At 34.0% G+C, this 16,991-nt stretch overlaps 1 protein-coding gene across 1 annotated transcript; it reads right to left on the bottom strand.

Moving 5' to 3' along the window:
- Positions 1–1,525: 1,525 nt before the first annotated feature.
- Positions 1,526–16,375, bottom strand: LOC136043484 (spectrin alpha chain, non-erythrocytic 1-like). Its single transcript, XM_065728398.1, has 6 exons — positions 16,149–16,375; positions 13,276–13,444; positions 11,502–11,684; positions 7,118–7,308; positions 5,402–5,570; positions 1,526–4,181 (listed from the first exon to the last, which is right to left on the bottom strand). The coding sequence occupies exons 1-6, from the start codon at positions 16,274–16,276 to the stop codon at positions 3,810–3,812; spliced, it is 1,212 nt and encodes a 403-aa protein (XP_065584470.1). The 5' UTR covers positions 16,277–16,375; the 3' UTR covers positions 1,526–3,809.
- Positions 16,376–16,991: the final 616 nt, after the last annotated feature.

The following is a 16,991-nucleotide window of genomic DNA, read 5'->3' as shown; positions in this document are numbered from 1 at the left end:
TATATATATATATATATATATATATATATATATATATATATATATATATATATATATATATATATATATATATATATATATATATATATATATATATATATATATATATATATATATATATATATATATATATATATATATATATATATATATATATATATTCACAGGTGGGACACAGGGACACAACTACAATGGCGCTTAACTAATATAGCGCGTAACGACTTACGCGCGCGGGGGGGCTTGGGGGCGCTCAAAACAAAGTTGTTTTCACTTGAGCACAAATATCAATCTAGCCTTTAGAGGGTTTAGGGTGGCGGCAACCCCACCATTCTTTTATCGATGCACGAAGAATTTTATGTTTTGACAGGTCTACCCTATTTTGCTTCACGGCAAGTTCGATCGAGTCAAAATTTTCTTTGATTGATGCGCAAAGAATTTGCCTCACGGCAACTTTGATCGAGCCGAAATTTCCAGGGGAGAGGGACTGGAGGTACTTGGAATTTGGTGTTTGAGGAAGGGAGCAAATCATTTTTCTTAGGTCCTCACAGGACAGTATGCGCTGCAATTTTTCTTATGCTTCTTGTAAAATATGCTTTTTGCCTAGTGAAAACAGAATTTAGGTAATGTTTCTAAAAGGTATGATAAGTACTTTGAACTGCGAAGAATAAAAAGCAATAATGAAGAAATCAATGAAAATACTGGATGGAACATAATGAATATTTCGAGAGGTGTTTCAAAACAGTTTTTCAAGCCGCTGATGGTGTCTTAGAAAAGAAAGTTAAAACACAGCTAAGAATATTAGTGAAAATGCTCTAGGCTTTATAGAGAGGAGGGGGGGGGGTCTGTACAAGAATTTTTTGTGTGATAGATAATATGAAAATAAGAAGAATGTAAAGAAAGTGGAGTAAGCATTACAATATGAATCAAGGAGGTGTGAAGGTGTGAAGGCACGGATAAAGTTGCCAAAGATCTAGAAAACGCATCCCGACGACACAATAATAAAATGTAACTCAAGTAACAGTTATCCCAATACTTTATCTAGAGTCAGTGTATATTATTTCGTGTGCATGTTTTACTTTTTCCCAGCTTCAAGGTAAACACCCCCATCCCTTAAGTGTTCTGCCATCTTTCCCCTCTAATCAGAATAATTACAATCTTCACAATACTAAAAATCATATACAAGTTCCCTTTACTCCTTGTGTAAGTTCAGATTTTAATCCTTTTAATTACGAGTCATATTGTATGGAATAAGTTTCCCGAATCAGCTCAAAGGTGCCACTCATTCGGTTTGTTAAAAAAAATGATTAAAAATTCTTTGGCTTCTTAGAAGTTATTTTATCTATTTTTATATGTGTATGCGTGTGTATATATGTGTACATGTATATATATATATATATATATATATATATATATATATATATATGTATATATATATATATATATATATATATATATATATATATATATATATATATATATATATATATATATATATATATATTTATTATTATTTCATTGGAGTCTATTCAATCTATTTAGTTTTGTTTTCTATAGTTTTTATTTTATTTATATTTTCTTTTCTTCTCCTTTTTGCTCTTCTCTCTGTGAGTAAGTGATTATTTTTTTTTTCTTCTCTGAGTAAGTGACTCGTTTATTTTCCCCCTTCTTTACAGGCCAAAGAGCCTTTGGGGGAATAGTAAAATGTAACATTGTATGTGTGTTTCGTGATGAATAAATCTTTATCTTTTCTTATTGTACTGGCGTGTTAATACATTCAGAGGGGATAGTCAATCCGGACTTGTCCAAGTTAAACATAGGAACAGGATCACAATTAAAGAGAAAGAAAGAGTTGACGAGAGATGAACAGAATATTTTGAGAATGTGCAAAACCGCGATAAGAGTTAGAGAAGAACATAATGAAAACAACAAAAGTTTGTGACACTTTGGATGTGAAGTAAGATTCGTTTTGTGAGGAATAATCTGTGATAGTACAAAACGGATCAAAAAAATCATAAAGCCCCGAGGGCTGATAGTGTGGTAAATGACTTTTTTAAATGTGACGGTATGAGGTTAGAGATAAGTTACCCAAGGTTATGAATATCATTTTTGAAAAGAGGGAAGTACCCAGCAAAATAGGAAAACTCTAATTAAACCCCTCTTTAAGAAAGGTGATAAGAGTGAGTGTGGTAATTATAGAGGCATTAGCCTGGTTTCGGTAGGAAGTAAATTACTCAGTACGATGATAAATTTTTAGGCTTAGAGATGCTGTACACAAAGTTCTAAGAGAAGAACAGTGTGGTTTTAGAAAGTATAGAGGATGCGCCGATCAAATTTTCATTACTGATTTTCATTACTTCATTAATAACTGAGAAGTGCCTGAGTCATCAAACGCCTTTAGTTCTCAGTTTTATAGATTATGAGCAAGTATATGGATCATTTTGACGGACTTTTGTCCTAAGGAGTATAGCAAGGGTAATGGAAGAAGACAGAATAAAATGGAGAAGTAAAAATTCCCTAGACTTAGATTATGCTGAAGATTTAAGCATCATAGAGTAAAATGAACTTTTGTTAAGTTTTACGAGTTCAGGATCCAAGAATAGGTTTGAAAATTAAAGTCAAGAAGACTAAGTCGCTAAGACTAAGAATAAGTGAAGGTGAAGAGGTGATGTTGGGTAGCGAGAGGATCAATAAAGTAGATACTTACCTAGGTAGTATTATTATTAAAGATGGTGGGTGCGGTGAAGATGTTAAAAGTAGAAAAGCCAAGGCACAGGGTATTTTTTCACAGTTGAAAAAGTTTGGAATAACAAGAAGATAGGTAAACGAACCCAGATTAGAATATTGCAAGCTACAGCGATGACAGAGGTCAAATATGGTCCTGAAACGTATGCACTTCGAAAAACGGAAGCAATTGCTAGATTTTTTCAAGAGAAATTGCCTACGGATTTTTTTGGGTTCCCGACTGACTGACCGTATTTTAAGTAGTAACTATACGAAAATGCGGTTCAATCTTGCTTTTTAGGCCCATAATAAGAGCAAGGATGAAATGGCCAGTTCAGCGGATGAAGGATGACAAATTGCTAAGGATTGTCCTTCTCGGCCAAACGTCTAGGGCTCAATGAAAAGCGGATCGTCCTCAAATAGGGTGGATGTCGCAAGGAAAGTTTTAAGGGAAATGGGAACTTCTTGGGAGGATATAAAGAGGAAGACTTTGAATAGGTTGGAATAGAGGAGGAGTGCGCAGCTATGTTGGCCTCAGGCGCTTTGGGGCTGCAGTGAGCTGTTAGTTCAGGTTCATTATAATAATAAAATAAGTTACAAAATGTCCAGAGCCCGGCTGAGAAGACAAATTCGTAATGCACGGGATGGAAAAAACTTCTTTAAATAAATACAACATCCATACTTCACTACATGCGATTCAAACAAGTGTAATTAAACATATTCCCCCGTCAATTGCCCAGTCAACATATAGACCATTTAAAAAAAGGAAAAAAACAAACAACGTGGGGACGAAAACGAAACAATCCAAAGTTGAAGAATTAAAAACTTAACAAGGCTGAAAAAAACAACAACTGAAAAAGCTAGCAACTCACCCAAAGTACAATGACTAACAATAAATAATGTTATCACTGAGAAGTTAGACAAGTGACGGTTCATACTTTGAATCATTATATAAGAACTGCATCGTTTTGGAAAATGCTAAGACCCACCCGAGATTACCCCTGAAAAGTGCAAGCAGCCATTAGTTTGAACCTGGCGCACTTTATTTATGCCTATAACCCTTGAGCAGTATTTAAATAAATAGTAAATCAGACACATTCTGGTGTAGCCTGTTTAGAAGATGAATGAAAAATAAAGAGGATTATAAGAAAACTAACCAGTGTAGTTCTTCTGATTGCCTCCAAGTTCTTCTCTTGAGCCTCCAGAGTTTTCTGAAAGTCTTCATGCCTCCTAATTAGTTCATCAACTTCCGATAGGTTTTCACCATAATAATGATCTTTGACGTAAGGCTCTCTCATTGAAAGCCACAGGCTAAACTGTGCCAAATCACGTTTGAATATTTGAAGATCCAAGTTTCGTTCATATAAGTCTTTTCGAAGAGTCCAAGTATCTTGGAGTAGCTGATACCTTAGTCGTAAGCTAGCTACTTTGTCTTGTATCTCTTCGGATAAGAAATGACCCTAAATAAAAATGATACTCAGAATATTAACTGAAAAACAGACAAGCAAAATCAATGAAGATTTAAAACTGAGCAACAATGGATGGAGAAAAATGAAACTACGGCCCAACCCTTATTAGCCAAAAACTCAAAAACTCGCTTAAAAAACTGTCTGAAAAAAGTGGGAAAAATTACTATTTGTAGTTCATTCCGGAAAAGTAATTATTTCGATAAATCTTAATAGCAAAAGTTGGTTGCGAAGACGAATTTATGATAAATTTGGGAAAAATAGCCTGATCCCCCCCCCCCCGAAAATGGTGTTGGATCAAAACAAAGTACATCTTTCAAATGGTCATTGCCGAAAATCCCATACAGGATACTTAGAATCCCCACTTGAAACAATAAGGAAAATCATTTTTTTTGCATGTGATCAATTTGATATAGAGGTTGAATCTCTTTTTATTATTATTGTTATGTGGGCCCATATGTCAATGTCGATTGGGAGAGAAGGAGAAGAAACAACAACTAATTATTCGAGAAATCCCAGTTGTCAGTAGATGTATCCATTAATACTAATAATTGACCCCCCCCCCCTGGATGTCAGATCAATTAAGTATACATTTTCACTGTGGGATAATTCACCAGTGAAGTGAATTGAAAAGCGAATTTGATTGAAACGAAGCATAAGAGTTCAAATAAATATATATAAACACACGTACTATATACGACCAAGAACGTCTAGCAGCTGCCAAGAATTTTAGCCATTTCTTCCATCATTTATAGCTAATTTTATATTTTTTTTGCTCGATATATTCATAGACAATAATTTTATTACTTTTATACAAAGATTTATACAAATTTAAATGGAAACTATATAATGTAAACCATTGGAAGTAGATATTTTTAAGAATATCAAGTATATATGTTAGAGAAAAAAGAATTTCCTTCCATTACGAGCTGACTGACGCGCTCAGTAGTTGATCATTAGACATTCCTGGTTGCTGTTGTTAATAATAATTAAAACCAAGCTATAATGTATATAATTAATAATAACTAAGCTATACTACTCAACACAAATTAGACCAAAGAGACGAAAAAGCTATAAAATAAACAGGTAATGAAAACCGTCTTTACGTATTATCAATAGCTATATATATTCTTTATAAGCAAAAAACTTCATTACTATCATCTTTGACGAAAGAGAAGAAAAGAAAGCGACAAAAAACGAATAGAAATGCATACCTCGTCAATCAATTTGGTCCCGGTTTCGATAAAGTTAGAAACTGCTCCGGTTCTTGCTTCAATTTCAGATTTGTAGTCTCTATGTGTGGCAACCTGAACCTCAGCGGCCATTAAGTCTTGAGCTAAATCAGGGGCTGTTATTTTTCCCAGTAGTTCAGTAATTGCAGCCCTGAAATGAAGCATTTTTTTCTGATGGTTTTATAGAGATAACATATACGATGATTGGCACGTATGCGGGGGGAGGAGGGGAGGCATTTCTCTTTCACTCTCAGTGCATAGATTTAGTATTAAGAACACAAAAAGAGGAAGGGGGCAGCAGAGAAGGGTCATTCATGGCGTCTCAAGACGCTTCAACTTCTAAAGCAGTCAAATTGTTCATCAATTAATTCTTATTTATATTATCAAACTGACATATAATATGGAAAAAGACAAAAACAAGGTAACATCATCTTTAAAGCAAAATACCAAACCTGAAGATTTCACGTCGGCCCTCTCAGAACTTATCTTTAATTATCCAAATCATTTTATTTTGTTTGAAAATATTTCTTTGATTTCTAGGGACCAAGGCTTAAAGAAAATTTTCAGGGAAATAATCGAAATTAAAAAAATTTTATTCAAGAATAATTCCATAAACAGAGACACAGGTGAATTTGGATTGAACTCAATTTATGATAATATACTGAGGTCAAATAAAGTAAAGTCACCTCACCTAAGAGCTATGACCTCTATCCACGTAATATGTCAGATAAATCTAATGAACCGGAACCGAAAAGATCAAGGAGATTTGTTTCCGCTGTTGCATTGAAAAAATAAGAGCAATAAACTATATGTAATTAGCTTATTAGGTATAAATTTTGTTTATTTTTATTCATGTCTTTTAGTTTTACTGCTGATGATGAACACTGTATATGTGTTCGAAATATCCAGTTAAATAATTTTATATCCATTCACTGTCAATAAAAAGGTTTCATCCCTATTTTGAACTGTTTTACTTTCGTTGGGGGGGGGGTTCAAACTCCCTATTTAACACCAGAAAAACTGCATTCACAGCCAAACAGAGTCATACATACGTCATATAGCCAAATACGTCATATATAAGTCAAATAGCCAAATATACGTCATATTTGTCTAGTTATCTTCAACATGCTTACGTCAGGCATAAGATTTCTGTCAGGGATTAGGTTGATTATCTCCTCAGATACCAATTGCTTTTAATAATGAGTACTGAAATGAAGGCATTTGCTGAAGCACATGAAGACACTACTTATTCAGCCAGTCATCTGCGACTTTTCCCAAGGGACATACATATTTTCGATCCAAGAATAAGTTTCATTAGATACTGAACAGTTTTATTTGCATAAACAATCATAAACCGTTTACGCTACGTGCTACAGTACCAACTGAATCATGGTGCCGTATTTTTCTGTGTCCCCACTGACCCACTATGGCGATAGGAAGTTTCGTTTGTACAGCTTCGTATTTATGTATATATTTTTTTTAAAACTAATTGCACAATTAAATATGAATACCTCAAATCACAATTAATATATGCACAACAGACAGAGTGACTTAGCTCGAAGAATCACCTGCACAAAAAATTCGATCTGATTTTTTTTGCAGATATATATAGCATTTCCTTTTCGAAAAAATTTGCTAAGCCACGGTAATGTAGACGGAAACAGGAAGACAAGGGAATAGACGAATTGAATTACTCACATTAAGTCCCTGTTATTGTCAAAGTATGACTGAAGCTGCTCTGATTGTTGCAGCTTCGACTTTCTAGATGCTGACATTTCCATAAGTTCATTCCAAGCCGTGACTGTTTCTTCCTGTTTTACAACAATATGGTCCCTCGCATCTGGATAGAGACCTGTCAGCCTTTCAGCCTCTTTCAAGACCAAGTCCACCTTCAGGAAAAAATTATCAAGGTCAGATTAATTGAGACAACACCTATGGTAATTTCATATTACATCGTAGAACATTTAGTAATAGCACTAGTTACATTATGTAAACATTTTGGGACGTAGGCACTGCCAAGTAGATATAAACTCTACATAGAATTTTACATTTTGTACATTTATGTTGTGTTACGGAAAAATCAACCCAGTAGCAATAAAAATGAATTTGGGTTTTCACGTTTGATTAGAGATCGAGTCTCCACATTATGATATTTGAATACTTTGTTCACGATGATTATGATGATTTTAGACAATGATTATGATGGCTTCTTATTCCTTAGATAGCCTAGTATACGAGTACTTGTTTAAGAGTGAAAGGTTAGACTTCATGTAGCAAAACTTAACCGTGTAGCATAGAAAATTACACACCTAGTGTGAAAGGCACTTTAACCGCAGGAGAAGCAAATCTTTAAAAAAGAAAAAAAGACGCGTAAAAATCAACGAGTTTATGTGCGAGGAGAAAATTCTTCAACCACCGAGAGCTATCCCAGACAAAAAATATTTCATCTTAGCCTGTTTAATTTCTTTCTTCTCTTTACGAATATGTAATTTATGTGTCTCTAATGTCTAAAAGTTGGTGTTTATTCTATTTCGAATAATTACCAGAGTTTTACAATAGAAATGAAAGCAACACTAAAAACTTAACGCTTTATTTTTTAGTGCTTCATTTGCCTGATTGAATACCAAAATCATGAGCCAGTTATCTACTCACTTTTGTTTCGATCGCCACAAGAATATTGTTATTAATAGATTTTATTATAACTAATTATAATTCATTGTATTTCAATTAGTTTATTTTGTTATAATTACTGTCTTAGTTTATCATATTATAATTATTTATGTTTTGGTTAATTTATTATATTAAGATTATTAATTTGTTTTTATAAACATTTTCATTAGTGAGCTTTGTTTACATAGCACGTTCAAAATTCAACAGGCTATGATTAGTCACTCTAAGAACAAGAGTAAAAGCATATATTACAAAAGTCAGAAGTAACCTCTTGCTGTTTAGGTATACAGAAGCAGAATAAAACCTATATTTCATGAACATTTCATTTCTAGGAAGATAGGGGGGGGGGACTGACAGAGGATGTTAAAAAGCCATATTAAAAATCGAGGAAGGAGCCTTCTTTAAAAGAATGAGGACGTATTAAGACAGATCCTAAAAGATTTCTACAATATTTCCATTATCCCTCCCAAATAAGGGTGTGCCCTTGCTTGGATTAAATAAAAAAAAAAAAACTAATTTTTTTAGCTGAAAGTAAGGAGCGACATTAAAACTTAAAACGAACAGAAATTACTCCGTATATGAAATGGGTTTTCCCGTCCGCAATCCCTCGCTCTTTACGCTAAAGCTTTTAATTGTATTAAAAAGTAGAATTGTGGCAAAGAGTCAAACTTTGGCGTAAAGAGCGAGGGATTGCGGAGGGGACAACCCATTTCATATACGGAGTAATTTCTGTTCGTTTTAAGTTTTAATGTCGCTCCTTACTTTCAGCTAAAAAAATTAGTTTTTTTTTATTTAATTTCTGAACGTTTTTGAATTAATGCATGTTTGGTTTTGGCTCTCCGCACATAAATTATTAAAATGAAATTTGTATATTAATTCTTTTTTTTTGGCTAAATGGCTTTCTCTTAGTTTTGATCAGACGATTTTGAGAAATAAGGGGTGGAGAAGGAGGCCTAGTTGCCCCTAATTTTTCGGTTACTTAAAAAGCCAACTAGAACTTTTAATTTTTAACGAACTTTTTTATTAGTAAAAAATATACGTAACTTAAGAATTAAGTTACGTAACAAACTTTCATAACCTTATATTTTTATTATGTATACGAGGGGGTTTGTACCCTCGTTAATACCTCGCTCTTTACACTAAATCGTAAGTTTTGTCCCAATTCTTTAAGAATGACCCCTGAATCAGAAAGGCCTTAGAATAAATAGTTGAAATTACTAAAAATACTTTAGCATTAAGAGCAAGGTATTTATCTCCTCCTAAATACCTCGCTCTTTATGCTAAAGTATTTTTAGAACCCCTCATATGCGTAATAATCTCTGTTCGTTTTAAGTTTCAGTGCTACTTCTTCCTTTCATTTGAAAAAACGTTTTCATGTTTATTTTTCATCGTTTTCTTATAGTAATGCTAGACAATCCTGCGCCCTTTTCATTGAATTTTTCTTCCCCCATGACAGATTCCTCCAAGGAAAGATCCTCCAACATAGCCCCCTCTCCTCAGCCCCACCCCCAAACAAAATAAAATCCCCCTCTGTACACTTCCCAATAACCATTACTATATGTAAACACTGGTCAAAGTTTGTAACTTGCAGCCCCTCCCCCAGGGATTGTGGGGGAGTAAGTTATCCCCAAAGACATAGTTATTATGGTTGTCGACTATGTTGAACAAAATGGCTATCTCAAAATTTTGATCCGTTGACTTTGGGAAAAAAAATGAGTGTGGGAGGGGGCCTAGATGCCCTCCAATTTTTTTTGGTCACTTAAAAAGGACACTAGAACTTTTTTTGTCTTCTGGCAAAAAATACAAAATTCCACATTTTTGTAGATAGGAGCTTGAAACTTTTACAGTAGGGTTCTCTGATACGCTGAATCTGACGGTGTCATTTTCGTTAAATGACAATCCTACGACTTTTAGGGGGTGTTTTCCCCTATTTTCCTAAATAAGGCAAATTTTCTCAGGCTCGTAACTTTTGACGGGTAAGACTAAACTTGATGAAACTTATATATTTAAAATCAGCATTAAAATGTGATTCTTTTGATGTAGCTATTGATATCAAAATTCAATTTTTTTTTAGTTTTGGTTACTATTGAGCCGGGTCGCTCCTTACTACAGTTCGTTACCACGAACTGTTTGAAATACTTAAGTCTTGAAAGCAATTGATTAAAAAAATTCGAAAGAAATTCAATTGCTACAATAAAGTAAGAAAATGAATCAGAAATTCATTCTTCATAATAACAGATCCTACCAGAGATACATCTACAGAAAAAGAAAGGATTCACAATAAAAAATAGGAGTCGGCCAAGAACTAAATGGGTACCTGGAGAAATCTGGGGGAGGTAAACAGGAAGATGGGGGAGGTAAACAGGAAGAGTGCACAAAAGCAAGCGATGGCTGCCCCTCCATTGTATTTCCTGGCTGAAGTGCCATGAGAAAGAGATCAGCACAACCGGTAGGGACTATAAAATCCAGCGCCATATTCTTGACTTTGTCATTAATAATTTCGCCATCTAAAGTAGGTGAAGGTGGGGAAAACCACGTTACGATATTTAAAAGTGCACAGACTTGGAAAAAAGTTCACTCCCCCCCCCAACCTCCTATTAATTGTTTTAAAAGCTCTTTAACTCTGAAATTCATTAGATACAAAACCTTCGTAACAAAATTTTTCATCTAAGTAATAAGACTTGTAGAAGACTCATTTAACGACTATGTGATAAGACTTTGTGATATTTGTTTAACGAATGCAACAATTTAAACCTGGAGAGACCTCTCACAGAAAATGCTGGTACAGTAGTACCGGACTTTTAAACTAAGTAAAATTTACAAAGTCCACGATTGCCAAAGCCCGATATGTTGATCTCCAGCAGGACTGCCGAATTCACAATCTATTAGATTACCAACTCATAATTCCAATTGTTAATGGAACAGCATTATTACGACATAGATTGCCAGGTTATAATTGTAAATATAAATTGACAATCCAGTTAGTCACTGAAAAAGATCTTTGATGAAAAATAAAGAGAATACTACTTGAGCCTCGTTCATTTTACTTTACTAGTTAACTAATAAGTAAATTTTGCCGTTTTTTTTTTGTAATTCCTAGTTAACTCTGGACTTTCTTTTTCTTTTTTTTTTTCTTTGATGAACGGATTTTTGGTTAACTAAAAATTTGACTACGAAACTATTATTAAGAATTCATCCTTGTTAGATATCTACAAAGAATTTCTGGTAAGAAATTTGAACTTGACAGATCATGCTAGCCTATTTTATATTCAAAGACGGTCCTTACTCGTACTCGGTGGGATTTCCAAAATCCCAAAAAATTATTAATCTTCCCGAAGGTTCGTCCGTCCCAGACATGACGCGCAGAACTAGTCCCTATTCACCATTAAAGAGCCAATAGAGCGGGTGTTACCTGATCTTTAACTGCAGCCAAGTCTCTTTCGAAGCCCAAATGTTTACGTATGAGGGTTTGAATGCTTTCAAGGTCATGGCCAAAATCTTCTGACTGAAGTGACGCGTCTTTTTCAAGGATCCAAGCCACTGTTTCATCCGCGTTCCGGTCGAAAACGTGAATTTGTCGAGCTCCAGCCAAAGCCTACAATAAAAGGTACTTTTTTCAAAACAAGTTCTTACACCAAACTACCTTTTCATTTATGCTTAAAATAAATTGATAATATACTAATGGATAAAACATTGACGTCTTTTACCTTCAGTTATCGATCAATTATCATCAATATTAGCAGTTTTTTAGGTTTTATCAATATTCTTGTCCTCAGGTGGAAGGATTGCTAGTAAAAGAAGCAAACAGGCACAACAATGGAGCAGGATACCTCAATATTGGTCCATAGATAGCATGGAAGGAACACTAAAAAAGGAAATGCGTCTAAAAACAGAGTATTTTGAAATCCATCCAACCACTTTGTGCTTCTACAATATTATATGTTATAAGTGCTTCTACAGTATAACAACTTTCTTGTCTATCCGCTTCTTTTGTTATCAATACAACTTTTAAAATGTAACCCCAGGATTATTAGCCTACCATTTTCTAAATAGAGTTTTCAAGAAGTTTTTAAACAGTTCCCAAAGTCCAAAGTAAATTACATTAAAATAGCCTAGGCGGAGGAGGTTGTTTACGTGGTTAAAAAAAAGATTAACACTTCGAAAAGTTGAGGATTATATGCAGGATATTTTCCAGAAAAAAACTGTATAAGGATAATTTTTTATGCTCGTCTTGGTCCTTATACCTTAGATGCTCCTGTGCCTGCAGAGGCTCTTAGGGCATCCAAGAAGAGTCACCAGTCATCTACTCATCGCTACAGCCGCCCAGACATCTTCCTGCTCGGGTTGGATTGAGACATTGAGATTTGTTTGGTCAGCCGGGTAGCTGCGTCGTAGGGTGTTTTTGGGGCGTACTTTTCTTCTGGTAACACGTGGCTGCCACTGAAGGACAACCTTCGGTAGTCAAGTTTCGGGCATGCGGATCACATAACCGAGATATCTCCACTTCCTATATTTGATCACTTTGGTAATCAGTGGCTGAGACAGCGTCTGTCGCATAGTAGCTTTTGTTTGGGACCAGGGAATATTTATTATGCGCCTTAAATACATGTTTTCGAACATGAGGAGTTTCTTTTCAAGTTGTTGATCTAGGTACCAAGTTTCAGAACCAAGTTCAGTGACTGTACATAAAACATGAGCTCCAAGACATATGTGGTTTTTATTATTCATGTATGAGGTTAAAGAAGGAAGTAAGGGTAATTTTAGGTATTAAATACTTATTACTTATCTATTTATTATCTATGACTATTCTTTAGAGTATAGTTAACAAGGGACAAGAGATTTCAACAAAGGAAAGAAATAAATTTTTGACAAAACACTAAGAGTGAAACATTCGATTCGATCCATTGAATTTCTAGCTCCTGGCATTTTTGCCTAAAGGCAAGATCGTGAATACGATACAATTTGTACAAGGTACGATAGCTACAGGATTAGAGTTGGTCGTCGGTTTGGTTAAAAAATTTGTCGCTTTTTTTTTTTACCTGATTTGATTTTTTCTCTAGTAATAAGAATTAATGGTGCATCCTTTGATTGTGGACACCACGATGTCTCCTTGACCGATTTGTATATTTTGCCAACAGTCGGTACAAGCTAGTAGTAAAAATAAAAGCGTTTAATAAACAACGTACATCTTGTCTTGCGCTTGCCAGCTCCTTCAAGTCATCCCAGGTATTTTCTACTTCTTCAAGGCGAGCTTTAATTCTTAGGGACTGAGGATGACTCTCTTGAATAAGTTTCTGACCAGATAAAACCAAGGTCTGAATCCGTTCTTCACTTGAAACTAAACTACCCAAGAACCTACAATAAAAGAACACATTTAATTGAAAATAAAATAAATAAGGCACTTTTTATTGTAAAACAATAAGGCTCCTTGCTATGATAAGCAGACATGTATATCATCGAACGAGTTTCTAAATTATCAAGACACAGAGAGAACTGAACAATAAACACTCTTAAATCTTCATGCAGATAATTTAATGAAGTTTAGAATATATTAATTGATGTCTTGCCAAAAGGGTTGCCACTCCTTCGAATTTTTACGAGATCTAGGAATATAAATTAACAAATATATATATATATATGTATACATATATATATATATATATATATATATATATATATATATATATATATATATATATATATATATATATATATATATATATATATATATATATATATATATATATATATATATATATATATATATATATTGTTGTTTGTTCAAAGATATTTGATTATTGAAGCTAGTCCAATTTCTAACAACGATATGTACTAAGCTTCAAACTTTTGGTTTTCTTTTTTAAGATTTTTTAATTGTTGTAATCCCTTGTCAAAATAGAGAACCATCATTTGTAATAATTGCAAATTTTCATATTTTGGGCCTTCCTACTGAAATCCTGTAACTGGTTGGGTTCAAAGAGGTTTTCTTTTATAAGGTTTTTGAATTTTTGTTATCCCTTGTAAAAATATATACAAATATTTTTGCAATTACCAGTTTTTTGCTCTTTATGCAATTTAATGTCATTTTGTACAGATGTCTTTTCAAAAATACTTGATTATTGAAGCCAGTCCGATTTCTAACAAAGATATGTGCTAAGCTTGAAACTTTTGGTTTTTCTTTAAAGGTTTTTGAAGTATAGTTATTCTTTCGATGAAAATAAAAAGCGAAAGGTAATTTTCAAAGAGTTTAGCAAAAACAGACATATTTCAGCATCTTGGGGGGGATAATTAAGAGGTGAACGCCCTCTTGTAACTGACGCCCCAAGTTGGAATCAGAATATTTGATGTTCTTGTAAAATGATGCCTCTACTAACGGCCTCCATGAAGTTTTAAACTTGAAAATATTGTAGAACAGTTTCACCCTATGCATATTTTTTGATTGTAGAATTTGTTTGACCAATTTGGCCAAATTAGTTCACTCAACTCTCAATTTGCCGAGTTTTGTTTACTATGAGGCGTCTGCCAGCTAGCTCACTCTTTATACGATGTATTCTAGCGCCAGAACAATACAATATTTTGAAACAGTAAATTATTTTTAGGAAATCTAAAAAAATACATCAGTCCTTCTTTTTTGTGTGACTCTTTTTTTTTAAATAAGTAAAAATTAATAGCAAAGAGAAAACAAAGAAAAACAAACCCCTTAAACTATAGCCCAAGCCCTGAGAACTCTCATCTATTAAAACAAACCAAATCATCTATATTTTGTAGTTTAGAAAATAAGAAATATTTGTCCTTTTTCAGGTTTCAAGAAAGTTTTTAAGGTTTGGGAAAGAGCAATCAAATATTGTGAAACAGATTGATTAGGGGTGGGGGGGATATTAACTGTCCCACTTCTAAATGAATAATCGTAATTCAGGATTGAGATAAACGGATAATGCCTAACTAGTACTACTATTACTACTAGTAGCAGCCGCCTCAGGCCAGCACATCTACCTACGCTCCTCTTCCATCAAAAATCTCCCTCTTTACACTTTCCCAAGACGTTCCAATTTTCCCTAAATCTTTTTGTATGACATCCTCCAAGCCTCTTCAGGGACGATCTCATTTTTGTTTTGTCCTAGATGTTTGGCCGACGATGACTATCTTTGGCAATCTGTCATTCTTCATTCACAGAGTGAACTGTAACCACCTCATCCTTTCTCTCATTATAGCCCTTGAAGTCTGACAGTTAGTCAGTCTCGTACCTATAACACTCCGTAGGCGACTTCTCTAGAAAACATCTAGCAAATCCTCCTCCGTCTTTCGGAACGTCCATGCTTCAGAACCATACTTGACCCTGTCATCACTGTAGCTTCTAATATTCTAGTCTTGGTTCGAAGACTTATCTTTTTATTCTTTCAAACTTTCTTAAACTGTGAAAAAACCTTTTGGACCTTAGCTATTCTGTTTTTAACCTCTTCATTATACCCACCGTCTTTACAAGGTGACTGATTAGAGCATACAAGCCGATAACTATCAATTCTAATATTAAATTAAATCTAAATGACCGATATCGTCCTTTCTTTCTTTTTTGTTTTATTCACAATAACATACCAAAGCTATTGAATTTACAAAACCTGAATCCAGGATCCATGCTAAATTAGAATAGAAACAACCTAACTTTAAAAGTTGGTTTGTATTCCAGTAAGCAAAAGCTATTGTTTCTATGGATTTACGCAAATGACTTACGTGTTCACGGTTTTTAAGGCCTATTTTAGACATTACTAGTGTTGACACAAAAAAAAAAAAAACACCTGTGTCATCTAGCGCTTGAGGTTTCTTCGCATTTTCTAAGTGTAATAATAAGGCAAAATCAGTGTAATTGGCAAAATTAGTGTAGTAATAAGAGTCTGATCTCAGTTTGGAAAAAACGTAATTACAAAGCTTGGAAAAAATTCAAGAAACGACTAGCATCAGTTTCTATCTTAAAAATTGTCAGTACTCTGGAGAAACTCAAATAGTTTCACTTCATACCGGATAAACTAGAATTCAAAATAAATCAAACTGTATGACGTCTTACTTTTCAAATTTCTGTATAAGCATCTCAACATGTTCCACATCATCACCATAGTCTTCTGACGCAGCAACTGTGGTCATATCTTGAAGCCAAGCAGACGTTTCATCACAGTCCCTCAAAAATCGGACCATTTTACGACTTTCCACTAATCGCTTCTCTCTTTCTTTTGCCAATCTTTGAAGTTCTTCATATTGAGAAGTTATTCCTTCCTAAAAACAAATAGCTAAGAGATAGTATCAGCCTCTCCATAAGATAAAGAATCAGGCTGTAGATTCAGCATTTTAACTTTAAAAGTACTTCTAATCTATCCTTTATTTCCTAAATTTATTATAAACTTTATTTCCTGTTCAATTGCTGCATCTACAGCATAAAAAATAAATACATAAATTTTTTTGAGTGTGTGTGTGAGAGAAAGAGAAAGAGAGAGAGAGAGAGAGAGAGAGAGAGAGAGAGAGAGAGAGAGAGAGAGAGAGAGAGAGAGAGAGAGAGAGAGAGAGAGAGAGAGAGAGAGAGAGAAAGGGAGAGAGAGAGAGAGAGAGAGAGAGAGAGAGGGAAAGGGAGAGATAGAAGGAAAGAAGACACTATATTTTTTATTATTCTTTTATTTTCTTTATAAATGCAGTTCCACCTTCTTCTTTTTTTATAGAAATATGTAACACATTTGTTTATGAAAAGTAAAACTCTTAACTTTTTTTTTATCCTGTAAATTCACAATAAGAAACAATAAAACCAAGAAACAAATCTTTTGTTGTTCCAAAAATGCAACCTACCAATTAAAGTGACAACGACTAGTGTCATTCCTAGGGTTGGCGACACCAGGAACAATAATTAATTACGACACCCCTT

The sequence above is a fragment of the Artemia franciscana genome, unplaced genomic scaffold (genome assembly GCF_032884065.1).
Source record: "Artemia franciscana unplaced genomic scaffold, ASM3288406v1 Scaffold_6576, whole genome shotgun sequence".
Taxonomy (NCBI): Eukaryota; Metazoa; Arthropoda; class Branchiopoda; order Anostraca; family Artemiidae; genus Artemia; species Artemia franciscana.
This window is presented reverse-complemented; position numbering and strand designations above follow the sequence as displayed.